At 39.7% G+C, this 15,756-nt stretch overlaps 1 protein-coding gene across 4 annotated transcripts in view; it reads left to right on the top strand.

The window, feature by feature from the left end:
- smim14 (small integral membrane protein 14) overlaps positions 1-11,850 on the top strand; it is a 37,099-nt gene extending 25,249 nt beyond the window's left edge. For all 4 annotated transcript variants that reach the window (XM_078216179.1, XM_078216170.1, XM_078216189.1 and 1 more), the window contains exons 3-5: positions 1,227-1,275; positions 6,209-6,357; positions 7,752-11,850. In XM_078216179.1, the coding sequence (XP_078072305.1) occupies positions 1,227-1,275; positions 6,209-6,357; positions 7,752-7,790 (237 nt within the window). In that variant the 3' untranslated portion in view covers positions 7,791-11,850. The remainder of the gene's footprint in view (positions 1-1,226; positions 1,276-6,208; positions 6,358-7,751) is intronic.
- The last annotated feature ends 3,906 nt before the right edge of the window (positions 11,851-15,756 follow it).

Here is a 15,756-nt window from a genome sequence, read left to right as displayed (position 1 = left end):
ACCAGTTTAGAATACATTGTAGCATAAACAATGCAAATATTAAACAAAAGGACTTCATGGTGGCATTATACCAGTAGGTGTAGTATGTTTACTTTAAACAACACAACTATGTATATTTTAATTTTTTTGCATTATAAAGATTTAACTCATTATTGCGCAAGTTATCATTTTAGTTCCCAAGTCTGGAATTGCGGAAGCGCTGAGACATATCCACCCAAATGTGCTGTAAACTTACCCACCCACTAAGTAAATTACTGCTGGCTCATTTGGAGCCAGTCCCATCAAAAAGCCGATTCACTGATTATTCGACAAATTGTTTTTTGTGTACTATTGGTGGGTTGGTGTCTTGAGGTTGGCCAACGTGGCTGTCGATGACTGGCATGTTGCAAGGATAAGGAGTGTGTGCTGAGAGATGCACTAAAGCTTGGGGCAACTGCTGCGGCCACGGTGTAGTCTGCACAGTCGCTGCTAGTATGCAGTGGCTACGCAAGTCATATTTTCCACCAGGAAGATGCTCCCGTTAGCCAAAGAAAAGGTGTTCTGCCGACCACATAATTGATCAATGCCGTGAATGAATTTCAGTGCCACTGCAATGCCAGCAATGTAGACTGTATGTTCCAGCGTTTTTGATTGAATCAAACAGCATGTTCCTTCAGTTGTTCCTAATGGGCAGAGTACAAAGTGTACTCAACCAACACGCGCTTGTAAAACCCAAAGAAAAATGTCGTCTTTTAGATGTGATTCTGCGTTTGGGCAGCTGCCCAATCCTGAGTGCACTAATAACTACACTAATGACCAATTTAAGACAATCAGTCAAGCTTGTAATGTGGCTTATCTGCACTTGCTAGAAACGACATACTTTTATACCCAGGGCAGAATTTTACCGAAACGTCTGCCCGCGGTTCATACGGTCCTGACGGAGGAGAATTCCATTCTCCGAGCCTTGTCCAGCCCTGGAATCGGGGTGGGCGTACCGGTAAAATTCCAGCCCCAGTCTCTGAAAAGAGTGTTCAAGCCTTCTGCCTTTGGTAAATTACCCAGCAGTCAGAGTCAACTTGCTGACCAATCATTACCCTTCTGGTATAAATTGTTATACATTTCTTGTGTATCCTGATGAGTGCAAGTTCAAAAACTTTGGTAATATGTCTTTCTTTTTTCAGCCAGTTCTTAAATGACTTATGGTTCACACAAATATAACATTTGTTTTCTTTTCTGTTGTATTTCAGCTGCGACAGTCACAATCTTACTGCACAGACAATGAGTGTCTGCAAGAACGTAAGTCCTGCTTTGACTTAAATTGATTAATCAATAATTTTGCAAACTAACAGTTTGCAGATTACAAATTTTGGTTGCAGTATGAAAGGTCATGGACCTTCAATTATTCATGTGAACACATTCCAAAATTTACCTGGCTGCAGGTTAGTAATTAATACAGTAAAATTTATTTTATCCAGCATTCTAGTAATTGGAATTCTGGGATGGGATCTGTTAATTCTGTTTTTTGACTGGAGATGTCTCATCCTGCAGAAATCAGCACTAACATTTGTTCCCCGTCAGTCCCACTCTTTCACAAACCCTAATAATTGTCAAACTCACCAGTACTTGTACTTGTAATTGGTGGCCTACCCTCACTTCAGTCTCAGTCTCCCACTGTTCTTCACCATATTCTCTTGGCGCCACACACTGCATTCATGCACTATTGCACCAATTGCGAGACCTCTACACCCACATCAGAGTAAAATCATCCAAGAACTTTGCAATTGGATGTAAATGTGGAACTTGTCTTGCATCTTAGTTAACCAGGATATTTGATGAGTCAGCACTTCCCATTCCTGGAGCATGCTGGATAACTGAGATTTTGCTGTATTTTGGAATTTTAAATCAAAATATTGTCCCTTTACCACAACCAATCTATCAGATGGAAATTAAGAAATAAGCTATTATTTTATCGACCATACCTTTTGATTTGTAATTTAAAGGAATAAAGAGTATTATTACTGTTTGGTAAGTCTTTCAATCACTTGTGTGCAAAGCAAAAGGCAGTTTTCATGATAGACCCGTGTCCACGAATTCAAACTTGCAATCGGCATGTGCTGTGAATGGGATAGTGGACTGCAGCACTTATAATAATGCTTTTCTACATGATTGTGCACTGGAAATTAGCTCATAATTTTTCAATGTTTAAATTAAACTAATAATCAAATTCTCAACAAGTGAGGTAGTTGCATTGCAACAACTTGCATTTGTACAGCAATTTAATGGAGTAAAATGTCCACAGGCACTTTACAAGAATGTGTTAAAACAAAATTCCAAAAGCTTGATCAAAGAGGTAAGTTTTAAGGAGCATCTTAGAGGAGATGAGAGAAGAAGCAAGAGGTTTTGGAAGGCAATTCCTCCCTCAGAACATAGAGACAGAAGATTATAATACAATTATTGAATTATTCAAAACGATGTACATATGAAGAGAAAGTATATGCATTTATATAAAACTGTAGTATTGTGAAGACTTCACAAAGCTCTTTTTAGTATACTTTATCAACAGGCAAGGAATTCATTAATACCGACCTGGGAGAACAGTTGTATTTCTTGTTCCTTGAAGTCTAAACAAATAAATTTGATTATCAAGGAAGTTTCCCCTCAATAGTCAGGTTGTTATGATGATCTTTTCTACTGCTCAAGTAGCTCAGGAGTAAACAGAAGTTTCTTGATTGTCCATTGGCACATCTGCTTTTGACACTTGATGACAACAAAACCCATTATTAATGTTTGATATGATTGTTTTGCATTTCAAACATACGATTCAATTAACTTCTGGTTGGGCAGTGATACTTGCCTTGTCCACCTCTTTATGAAATGAATGGTTACAATTTCTCCAAACCATTGCACAACTGAGACAGTTTGCCATTTCCCACACCAACTATCCAATCAGAATTCTGTAACATTCAAAACCATCTCTCGTGTTGGAATTGCATTCCAGTGAGTTCATCTGTAACAAATATTTTCTCTAGTCAAAGCTAAATAGAAACCAGATATGTGCCGATACCATGAGAATTTCATGGGATTCTTTAAATTTTGGTATTTATGCACATGGTTCACTTGTAAATGATTGTCTTCAAATTGCTACGGTTATAATGATATATACCAGTAGTTGTGCCAGCAATTTTATGTGCTATGCACAGCGGGCTACCTGGTAGGAAATGCAGTTTCTTGCACTGCATAATGATTTTGCACACACATCCGGTCGTTAAATAAATTTAAGGAGTGAGTCTGCAATAATGAAGCATTAATGCAGGACACTTACTGACATGAGTGCTATGAGGCCAACTTGGTTCTTCCCTGATTGTAAAGAAGAATTGGTGATGGGTGACTGGTACTGCATTCTTGACTCAAATGAGGAGCTCTAAGGACAGTTAATTTTTCTTCTGCAGATTTGAAAGGTCTTGAGATGACAAAGTGCTTCAGTGTGTAGATTAAACTGAAGACACAAAGCTAGGTGTGCAGTGGTTACATTTTAGCCGTAGTTCAGTGGTAGCGCTCTCACCACTGAGACAGGTTGTGGATTCAAGTTCCACTCAAGATTTCACTAGATAATTTGTATCCCTCTATTCCCAGTCTGTTCATGTGGCTATCTAGATGAGTCTTGAACAATCCCAGCGTGTCCGCCTCAATCACCTTGCTTGGCAATGCATTCCAGGCCCCCACCACCCTCTGTAAAATATGTCCCCCTGACATCTGTGTTGAACCTTGCCCCCCCCTCACCTTGAACCCCTGACCCCTTGTGTTCGTCATTTCCGACCTGGGAAAAAGCTTCCCACTGTTCACCCTATCTATGCCCTTCATAATTTTATTCACCTCTATTAGGTCGCCCCTCATCCTCCCTCTTTCCAGGGAGAACAACCCCAGTTTACCCAATCTCTCCTCATAGCTAAGACCCTCCATACCAGGCAACATCCTGGTAAACCTTTTCTGTACTCTCTCCAAAGCCTCCATGTCCTTCTGGTAGTGTGGCGACCAGAACTGGACGCAGTATTCCAAATGTGGCCTAAACAACGTTCTGCACAGCTGCAACATATGCCAACTTTTATATTCTATGCCCCGTCCAATAAAGGCAAGCCCATATCCTTCTTGACCACCCTCTCCACCTGTGCTGCCACCTTTAAGGATCTGTGGACTTGTACACCCAGGCCCCTCTGTGTGTCTATACTCCTGATGGTTCTGCCATTTATTGTATAGCTCCCCCTTACATTAGATCTACCGAAATGCATCACTTCGCATTTATCTGGATTAAATTCCAACTGCCATTTCTCCGCCCAATGTTCCAGCCTATCTATATCCTGCTGTATTCTCTGACAATGTTCATCACTATCCGCAACTCCAGCAATCTTTGTGTCGTCCGCAAACTTACTGATCACACCAGCTACATCTTCCTTCAAATCATTTATATATATATCACAAACAGCAGAGGTCCCAGTACAGAGCCCTGCGGAACACCACTAGTCACAGACCTCCAACCGGAAAAAGACCCCTCCACTGTTACCCTCTGTCTTCTATGGCTAAGCCAGTTCTCTACCCATCTAACGAGCTCACCTTTTATCCCGTGAGATTTAACCTTTTGCACCAGCCTGCCATGAGGGACCTTGTCAAACGCTTTACTAAAATCCATATAGACGACATCCACGGCCCTTCCCTCGTCAATCGTTTTTGTCACCTCCTCAAAAAACTCAACCAAATTTGTGAGGCATGACCTCCCTCGTACAAAACCATGCTGTGTATCGCTAATGAGATTATTCAGTTCTAAATGCGCATATATCCTATCTCTAAGAATCTTCTCCAACAATTTCCCTACCACGGACGTCAAGCTCACCGGCCTATAATAAGGTTTGTAGGACCTTATGCGGGTATATTGGCTGTGGTGTTTTCCTACATTAGTGACTACACTTCAAAAGTAGTTCATTTATTTTTCTTTGTCTCCCTCTCTTGTAGATTATTTAACCTTGTCATCTTTGTGTTGTTTGTGGGATCTTGTTTACATATTGGTTCCCACAAAGTTTCAAAAGAACTCTCATCGGCTGTGAAGCACAATGCGAGGAAAAACATGATATTTTTTTGCTGCACTATTAATAATAGTTCCAAGTGTTGTATTGCAAACTTTGTGCAACATATTATGAACCTCATTCAGGAATTGTTTTTGTTTTGCCATTAGTTGCTAATCAAGCTGCTTCACTGTTGAAGTCCAGAAATTGACGCCCATGTTTAGTATAATGCCAACAGAAATTGTGGTGTAAAGACAACCATGCTAGGGTTGCTGGTTGGCACTAGAGTTATACTATTTGTACCCACCAGGCTGGCACTGAGGTCACTTGTTACTATAATTTGTGGAGCGCTCACCATGTTTTGTAATCCCAATGTTGTTTCGGGTATATTGTTAAAGCTTCCTAATTACACTTTACTCAGATGCTTTATTGTTCAAAGGCTAGCCTATTATGCAAGAGAAACTTTGTACGGGTAGAAAACCACAAATTCAAGGGAAAAACTACTTGGGATATCTTTTCCCAAAAATGGATTTAATCTAGTATATCTAATCTGGTTCTACCCTTTTTTTTGGTAAAAAGAAATCCAATTATTCATTGAATATGTAGATGTCAGAGCTTGGGAAGTTGCCCCTTTTAAATAGTTTAGCATTTGCTTCCATGTTTCCAAACAAGTTCTGTAAAATGTTGGTTTCATTGGTCGGAAAACACACTAACCTTTGGGAAAATATGCTTGAGATATTTTGCTAAATGGATCTCCTGGATTCACCACATCTGCATTGAATACACTAATTGTTACTGCTCATTTTTTACTTGTATTGTGTATAACTAACTACAAATTCCTATTTGGCATGATAGAGCTTAAAGAGTAAAATAAGCAAACTTTTGCATATGAAATGCCTCCATTGTTTTAATAAACAACAAAGACCTGGGGTTGATATCAAATGTATGCTCCTATAGACTCCTTATCTCCTTTAAAAACAGTATTTTTAACTTATCAGGTGGGAAACCCACAGGTGAGATGCACCCTGCCCAATATCATTACTCTTCTTTGACTTCAATCTACAATAATATTGAATGAGCTGTAAAACCAATGTTGCACCCAATGGATGGATTAAGATGAAATTATCCCCATTTTATGTCTGGTGGTACAATAATTTGATCTGTTCTGTCTATAGTACCTGGACCAAATGCTTCCAGTGATGGTGGAATGACACTATCTATGATTATGATGGCTTGGATGATCATTGCCCTTGTGTTATTCTTGATGAGACCTGCTAGTCTGAGACGGTATCAAACAGGTGGAAAGTCACATGGGTCACAGAATGTAAGTTGGTTTACATATACATGCCATTTCACTCTCATTACTTAAATCTACAACTGTATCAAATTTTCTCGGATGTATCCAAGATGATTCTGACCGAACAAAGAAAAAGTGGCCTGCACACAATGACAACTATATGTTGAAATTTCTTTTGAAAAATGTGACCGACATGAAGCAAGGGATGGCAACAAACACCTCAACTAAAATGTTGGGCAAGAAGATCATGTAATATCGATCCTCCTGTGTCATCAATAGGCCTCCAAGGGACAGTTAACCATTTGTGGAGGTGTGAGGTACCATTTGGGAGGGAGGAAATGAGGGGTGGCAGTTTTAAAGCTTGGATACATTAAAAATTGCATCTTCATCAAATTTCTGCTTCCTGGCTGTGCATTCAGGCAGGTTGGGAGGAGCATTTGCGCTTTTGGAGGCAGAAGGTTCAAGTCCTACTCCAGGATTTGAGGACAAAAATCTAGGCTGGCACTTCAGTGCAGCACTGAAGGACAACTGCACTGTCAGAGGTGCTGTCTTCCTGAGTACATATTAAATTGAGACCTCCTCTTCGCTCTCAGTTGGATGTTAAAAATCCCATGACACTAATTCAAAAAAAGAGTAGGGGAGTTACCTCCAATGTTCTGGACAATATCTGTTGATCAACAGCACAAAAACAGATTATCTGGACATTATCACATTGCTGTTGTGGGATCTTGCTGTGTGTAAATTGGCTGCTGTCTTTCTTGCATTAAAATGATAAGTACATTTCAGAAGTACATAATTGGCTGTAACAGGTTTTGGAACATCTTGTGATTCTGAAAGGCCCTCTATAAATACAAATTTATATTTTGTAAAATCTTGTATTTTAGTTTAGGGAAAAAAAAACTCTTGTCTCCAATGCACTTTTACCCAAATTTGGTCAGATATGTTATTTTACAGACACAGGATACCTCTTTGCATGTATAAATAGGGCCAGTGCTGCTTTCAGATGGCCACAACAGTAAGAATATGGCATTTTTAGGTGTGCATTTTAATCTATCATATTGCCCACTCTCCTGTGGGAATATTGTAACAGCCTGTTAAGTTAGTTTTGTTTATTTGCTTCGTTACTGCTGCAACCAGATTTGTTCCAATTAATCAGATGTCATATGTGTTACTTCAAAAGTCTAAACTCTACATATGGTATCTTGGAGTACTTGTCATATGCTTTCTATTTAATTATTCTGCAGTGTTTTAGTGGCCAGATATAAAGTGTGTTCCCAGTAGGTCATAGTGATTTAGTTTATTTAACTCTTATTATCTCCTTATGTACTTGTGAAACCATTTGAACTCTTGACAGTATATACTGTGAAAAGTATTGAAATGTAATAAAATTTGAAAATAACGCCATTCAATTTATTTTCCAGAATCCAAGGCAAGATCCCCCTGCTCCTCCAGTGGATTAGATCGATGCATATTTTGCAATTACCAGTCAAAAAAACCAATGACCAAACCAGTGACTGTGGCCTGAATAATTCTCGAAACTCTTTACTTATATATTTTACTAATATTTTCTTAAAGATCAATATTCTCTCTATAGTCCTTAACGGTTGAACAGTTAATTGTATCACTTAAAAATTCAAACATATATATAAAGAAATAATGAAAACATTTCCTTTTCCAAAAACAACTGTGAAATCTGGATCAGCATCCCCAATGAATTGCTGCTTTCACCCAGATAAAAACGCTGCAGGTTAATTTTTACCTTGCATTGTGCAGGGACAGTGGGATAGGTGTCACAGCTGTCACTGTACCTGGTACTGGACCATCACATAATACAAGCAGGACGAACCAAATCAAGTGTACATTGTCCTAAAGATGGTTATATTATATTTTGCTTGTGCCAATTTTTGGGTGATAATGAGGCAGATGGTGGCGCAGAGTAGAAAAGGGGGTGAACATTGCTAATTAAAACAGTGTCTTGATTGTTCCTTAATTTTTCATGCTCGTTGATTTTATCCACAGCTTTTTTTGTGGGAGCTATTCAGCAAACCTTTCATAAGTTATATTTCAAAAGTTTTATTGTTTTTTTTTCTGTGCAGTGCAGTACATTCCAAATACCTTTTTAGTTTCATCAGTATGCTTCATTTAAATGTTCTGGTATTCTGAGGTCAGTATAATTTATCCTGGTGCCAACATATATTGCAAGTGTATTTACCTTTTAGTTATGTATTAGCATCCTTCAATCATTAGGATGCATTATATACTTGTGTACAATTCCTGTGCCAATACTGTTCTATATTTGCTGCCAATTTGTAATGTTCAACTGGAAGACAAAGTGGCTCATTTCAATTCTACTCCACTACCATAAGATTGTTAATATGTTATGATAGCATGTTGGCTAAGCCCTGTAAACTGATCGTACACCGGATTCAAGTGATTATGTAGTCACGATGATTGTGTTGCATGAAAAGATTGTTGCCAGTATCTTTTAGGTGAAATTTTATTTTTTTAAATCTCTCATTGAAGAAAGTACTGCCTGAGTTAGGTGTTAAAATGTCTTTGTTCATTTATTTAATTGTGAACATATGAGATGCTTCTTTCAAAGGCGTTTCTGTCTGAGACTAAGATAGTATGGTATGGAGCAGTAACATCCTTAACTCCTATTTGCTGTTTCTCACTTGACTCTTATCTAAACCTTATTGTTGTGAGGTACTGGGGCTTCCCCATGGAGGTTGGGGGGGCAGTGGGTGGAAGGTGGTTAGGGAGAATCAGGGGACCAATAATCTGCTCATGAATTCCTACCAGATTGTGTAGTGCAGGGAGCCTAGTTAGACCAGGAAATGGGAAGAAAATAAACTTCTCCTTGAAATTAATTTCAGCTTGGAGTTGGACTGTATGTGTTCCATTGCCTTAATTAACACGGTTCTCCCTATTTTCTGTTCATGATTCCTGTAATTTTTTAATATTGAAATATTTCATACACTAGTTTAAAATATGACCAATATGGCTGCCACCTCTGGTAGGCAGTGATATTGATGGCTCTGAAATGGCCTCTGTGTCTGAGCCATACTGAGCAGCAAAGTGCGAGATTCAGTCCATAGTATGATCCGCAATAATTGATTTCGGCAGGGGATGGACACAATTGGATGTCACCTTTATGGGTGAAGAAAAGCAAGTGTCTACTTTGCAGTTGCTAAATGAACTTCGAGTTCCGGCATTGGGTAAGGGTTAATGAGCTCAGTTGTGATGCTCCAGGTGGTTGAACAGCTAGCAAAAATACTCTCACAGAGCTAATGAATATTTGGGCAATGTACTCGAGGGTGATTCGCACCAGAGGAACATGTCCCAGGGATGGAACAGAGTCTGAATGAGATAGGATAAAATTGGGGAAAAACTAAAATGTCTGGTGTTGAAGTTACCATTGTTCAATTGGTGTATAGAATGATGCTGATTTAATATGACATTGCCATATTTGAGGAAAAAATGCAATATCATTTATTGTTTCCTCAGTTTGAAGGCCCAACATATTCAGAAAAACTCAACTATTTTATGTACTGTATGAATAAGATACAAAAGGTGAGATTATATATGTGCAAATACATTGGCGAAAAGTGTAGTGTAAACCTTTCTGAAGAAAATTTGGGTTCACAGTCGATAAATGATATAATCCACAGCCAATACTAGGTTTACAACCAATCATTAATTCCATGTAATAACTGGGTACCTTCAACATTTTAAAATCCTCCAATAGTGGGCCTCCTGTTTACATAACAGCAGTTCAAGTCCATTTATTATGTTAAACGTGTAATTTGGTAATCCAGTAGATTCTGGATCAAAGGCAAAATTCATGTCTTGCCTAAGGAAGAGCATTGTATCCATGGTGCAGTGACGTCTTTTTATATAGGGTGAGTGAGGATTCACTAACTTTTGACCAGAAAGAAACATACATCTCTGAGGATCAGGTTTTCCAGTTGAAGAAAATTACGAAATAAATTGCAATTAATTTATACTTTTGAATCTTTCTAAAATGAAATTGTAATCCACAATAATGGTTTCAGTGGAAGAATTTAAATGCAGATGTGATTTCCTACTTTAATTTCTCAATGTCATGCTTGGTTTCCATTTATTATAATGTACGAATCAAATGTATTTCCTAATTTACCAATATGGAAGTGGAAGCCAAATTATGAGGATGACAAAATCTTGCCAATGTTTAAAAAAAAACGCTGTGCTAACCATTTATACTTTTGTTTTGTTTTGTCCCCTGAATTCAACCAATGCCACTGAACGCACCAAATTAACACTGCTTCATGTTCTGATAAATATTTGGAGTTGATTTAAAAAAAAAATACTACTTCTTTAAGGATCTGCTCTCCAACTAACAAACTCCATCTGAAGCCTCATCATTCTCTTGTTCCAAAGGCACTTATAAATCACAATTGTGCTATCTAAGTTTGTGCTGGGGAAATAATTCATTCTTTTTGATTTTGTAAAGGTTTTTATCCATTTGTTAAAATGGCATACAGTTATCAAACAAATCTATTATTTTAACATTATTTTCTATAAATTTATAGGACAAATATTTCTCATTTTCCTCAAAGGAGCAAAACTTCAATTTTGTTTAATATAGAGAATGATATCGCCATTGTGCTTCTAGGAAGTTTTGTTTCTAATATCTCATTTTGGTTTTAGTTTTTATTGTAACTCTTAATTTAATGGAAGATGCTGTAAATTCAACTAATCCCACTGATCTCTAATGCATTCCATGGTTCAGGTCTGTGACTGACTCCCTTTCATCTACCTCCATGTGCTACCTGGAAATCTTTGTTGGACTGGAACTACTAGGTGATAACATGTGAAAGGTAGTTATGTCATTGCACCCAAATAGCAGAGTACGCGTACTGATTTTTATAAAGCAAATAAAAGTGCATTCAGGTTGCAGAATATCTTCTGATTTCTCCTGCGTAGATGTAGGAGTCAGAAACCAAGCGCAAGTCAGGTGCTATTACACAAGGAAAGTAAAAATTGGAAGACAAGCCACTCTTGCTCTTTTCATAATACCTAGTTTCGGAACAGGAGCGGGAGAACTGACTGTCCACTTTCTAAACCACACAAGATGTGGAGGCCAAGCATGGGAAAAGGGAAAACTTGCCCTAAATTGAAAGTTGGACGCTGTAGTAATACAACTAATATTGCATCTTATTGCTATCAGATCTTACAGAAGGAACTATTCTTTTATTGCTGAAATGATGTAAATTAGATTTCTAAACATGCTAAAAGGTCATAGTCATGTTAAAGATTTACGTGAAATGATTGCTTGACCCTTGATTTCTGCTAATGTACTGTAATTAGTGCTATTCAAGGCTTTTAAAAACTTCAAAAAATTGTTATGGGGAAAGATGGCTTTTACTATGCACTTTTTGTTCAATATTAAATGGTTAGAAACATAGAATGAAGTTTGTTTTATTTTTGTTTGCAGTGAATGGCAAAAGAAGGAACTGTTTGAAATAAACCATTTAATGCATTTCACGAGTATGTAGCACAATCCTCCTCCTGGCAATGACTTTTAAGCTAATATTTAAATACTCATGTCTATTCATTCTTTCCAATAAAATTTCAGCAATTTTATCCATACAAATAAGCCATCATAATTCTGACTTCAAAAGGTGTGGAAGTTGACCATCTTAACACACTAACTTTAATTCTTTTGGCCAAACTAGTGCGATTGTCACTAGTGTGACATCAAGGTTTAAGCAATTATAGAATTCAGTATAAATTGACATTAAAACCCTCTAGTTTTTGTTTCAACCAACCAAGACTATGGGCAGAATTCTCCCATAGTCCTACTGGTGGGTTCAAGGGCAGGCGGTAGGGAAGAAATTTGCTGGGAGTCTAAAAATCAGTTTTACGCCAATGTGAATTTCCTGTGGGATCGTCCTCTGGTGCCTGCCATGGAGGTCAACTTGAAACTGGTTTGCATCTCACTAATAGGATGCAGATGAAGACTTGACTGGAATCTTTCACCTAACGCACAATTCTCTATGGTACCAGAGGGAAAACACGCAGGTCCAGAACATGTCTTGAAAAACATGCCATGATGTGGAGATGCTGGGGTTGGACTGGGGTGGGCACAGTAAGAAGTCTCTCAACACCAGGTTAAAGTCCAACAGGTTTATTTGGTATTACGAGCTTTTGGAGCGCTGCTCCTTCACCTGATGAAGGGGCAGCACTCCGAAAGCTCATGATATCAAATAAACCTGTTGGACTTTAACCTGGTGTTGAGAGACTTCTTACTAGAAAATCACCTGAACAATGCATGGGGCTGCCTCCGGAGTTCCAACTATGAGCTGAACAATATGGTGAAGAAAACTGCCATGCCACTGCACAACTTAAAAATGGGAATGTGCTGTCCCATGGGCAGGATTTTCCAGTCAAAGAACAATACAGCACAGGAACAGGCCCTTCGGCCCTCCAAGCCCGCGCCGCTCCCCGGTCCAGGATTGAATCCTGAATCCAGGATCCCCGCCCAATTTTCCAGCCTATCTACATCCTAATATCCTATCCACCGAGCTGTCCCTCACAGCTACGATGCTTTGTTCATCACAACCTATTAACTCACCCCCACCCCCCCATTCCAGACCATGTGATCTCCAGGGAGAGGCGAAAACCCCAGGGCCAATATGGGGGAAAAAAAAATCTGGGAAATTCCTCTCCGACCCCCTGTGGCGATCGAAACGAGTCCAGGAGATCACACTGGCCCTGATCAGAAAATGCTTCCCAACCCTATTCATTTCCACTTCTGCTTTACGAACACCATCTGAATTCCCTGCCCCCGAGACAGGTTCCCAACTATCCGCAGTCTCGCTCTGTACTGGCACCAGCAAGATGATCATAGAATGAAGCCTTGAAACGAGAAACAAAGAACAATTAGCCCGCGCTGCTCCCTGGTCCAAACTAGACCACTCTTTTGTATCCCTCCATTCCCACTCCGTTCATATGGCTGTCTAGATAAGTCTTAAACGTTCCCAGTGTGTCCGCCTCCACCACCTTGCCCGGCAACACATTCCAGGCCCCCACGACCCTCTGTGTAAAATATGTCCTTCTGATATCTGTGTTAAACCTCCCCCCCCTTCACCTTGAACCTATGACCCCTTGTGAACGTCACCACCGACCCGGGGAAAAGCTTCCCACCGTTCACCCTATCTATGCCTTTCATAATTTTATACACCTCTAAGTCTCCCCTCATCCTCCGTCTTTCCAAGGAGAACAACCCCAGTTTCCCCAATCTCTCCTCATAACCAAGCCCCTCCATACCAGGCAACATCCTGGTAAACCTCCTCTGTACTCTCTCCAAAGCCTCCACGTCCTTCTGGTAGTGTGGCGACCAGAACTGGACGCAGTATTCCAAATGCGGCCGAACAAACGTTCTATACATCTGCAACATCAGACCCCAACTTTTATACTCTATGCCCCGTCCTATAAAGGCAAGCATGCCATATGCCTTCTTCACCACCTTCTCCACCTGTGACGTCACCTTCAAAGATCTGTGGACTTGCACACCCAGGTCCCTCTGCGTCTCTACACCCTTTATGGTTCTTCCATTTATCGTGTAGCTCCTCCCTACATTATTCCCACCAAAATGCATCACTTCGCATTTATCAGGATTGAACTCCATCTGCCATTTCTTTGCCCAAATTTCCAGCCTATCTATATCCTTCTGTAGCCTCTGACAATGTTCCTCACTATCTGCAAGTCCTGCCAGTTTTGTGTCGTCCGCAAACTTACTGATCACCCCAGTTACTCCTTCTTCCAGATCATTTATATAAATCACAAATATCCTTCCCATGGGCTGGATATTCCAGTCCTGTCAAAGACTACCTTTTGTGGCAGGTTCTCCAGTGGCAGGATGGGTGAGCCACACAAAATGCAGTAGACGTCAGCAGGACCGGAAGATCCTGCCAATGGTGAGCCACCTCCAATGCTGGAAAATATGCCACAGGGGGACTGAAAAATCCTGTTTTATGGCTTGGGTGTCATGGTCTCTTGCAAAGCCACAGGCACTGCTAACCTTGAAGAAAGGTGCACACAAATTGATCCCTGTGGCATAGATTTCCCCATTTCTAGCATGATTCAATCTGGCACCAAATCAGGGGGATCGCCAACATTTAGCAACAGTGGTTATTAACCAGAGTAAGCGGCCAAATGCTCTCATGGAGAGCAAACCAGGAAATAGAATGCACTGAAGCTTCCACTTTTAATTAAATATATCATGGAGACTGAAATAATTGGCTGGGAATGGGGCCTGTACATGGGGGTTTGGGAAGAAGCTGAAATATGAAAACTTAAACATGGATAATTTAAAAAATATTTTATCATGATGGAGAATTTTGACATTCCCCAAAATAAAATGAGCTTTTCAGGGCCAGTGAGGCTACTTAATAATAGCTACAAACTTAATACATCATTCAACAAGGTGTAACTTTTTCAAGGATTTTTATGGCAAGATAGATGAACAGGAATAGGCCACTCAGCCCCTCAAGCCACTATTCAGTGAGATCATGGCTGATCTGTATCCTAATTCCATTTCCCTATCTTGATTCCTTATCCTTTAATATCTTTGGCTAGAAAAACACGAAAGACCTCAGATTTAAAATGAATTGAGCTCGCATTTTGAGGGGAAGAGTCCCATGCTCCTACCCACTTTGTATGAAAAAGTGTTTCCTAACTTTGCTCCTGAATGGCTTGGCTCTGATTTTAAGGTTCCACTGGACTCCACAACCAACAAAAATGCCTTTCTTTATCTTCCCTATCAATTTCTTTCAATATGCAAAAAAAAATCAAATCACTCCTTAATACAGGCCGAGTTTATAACCTCTCTTCATAATCTAACCCTTGGAGTCCTGGTAATATTCTGGCGAATCTACAGCGTACTCTTTCCAAAGGCCAATATATCCTTCCAAAGTGTGTTGCCCAAAACTATACATTGTATGCGCTCTAACCAGGGCTTTGTCTAACTGTAGCAAATCTAACTCTCACCATCTAGTTATAAAGGAAGAGGCATTCCAGTGAAAAAGATGACTAATACACACCAGGTTAAAGTCCAACAGGACCTGATGAAGGAGCAGCGCTCCGAAAGCTTGTGATTCCAGATAAACCTGTTGGACTTTAACCTGGTGATGTGAGACTTCTTACTGGGCCCACTCTAATCCAACGTCGGCATCTCCACTTCATCAATACACAAAAGGGCAGCGATAAGGGGATATTTGGAAAGAATGGGTGGGGTTAAGGCAACACCTGAGGAAAAGGAAGTAGTTAATGTACTGAACTAATGTTCACCATCCCCACAACCTGGGTTAGTCCAAGGTCATAAAGCATTATGAAACGGCATTCGTATCCTGGAGTTTATACTAGAGTTTGCCACCTTAGTTC

This window comes from Mustelus asterias, chromosome 1 (genome assembly GCF_964213995.1).
Source record: "Mustelus asterias chromosome 1, sMusAst1.hap1.1, whole genome shotgun sequence".
In the NCBI taxonomy this organism is placed as follows: domain Eukaryota; kingdom Metazoa; phylum Chordata; class Chondrichthyes; order Carcharhiniformes; family Triakidae; genus Mustelus; species Mustelus asterias.
This window is presented reverse-complemented; position numbering and strand designations above follow the sequence as displayed.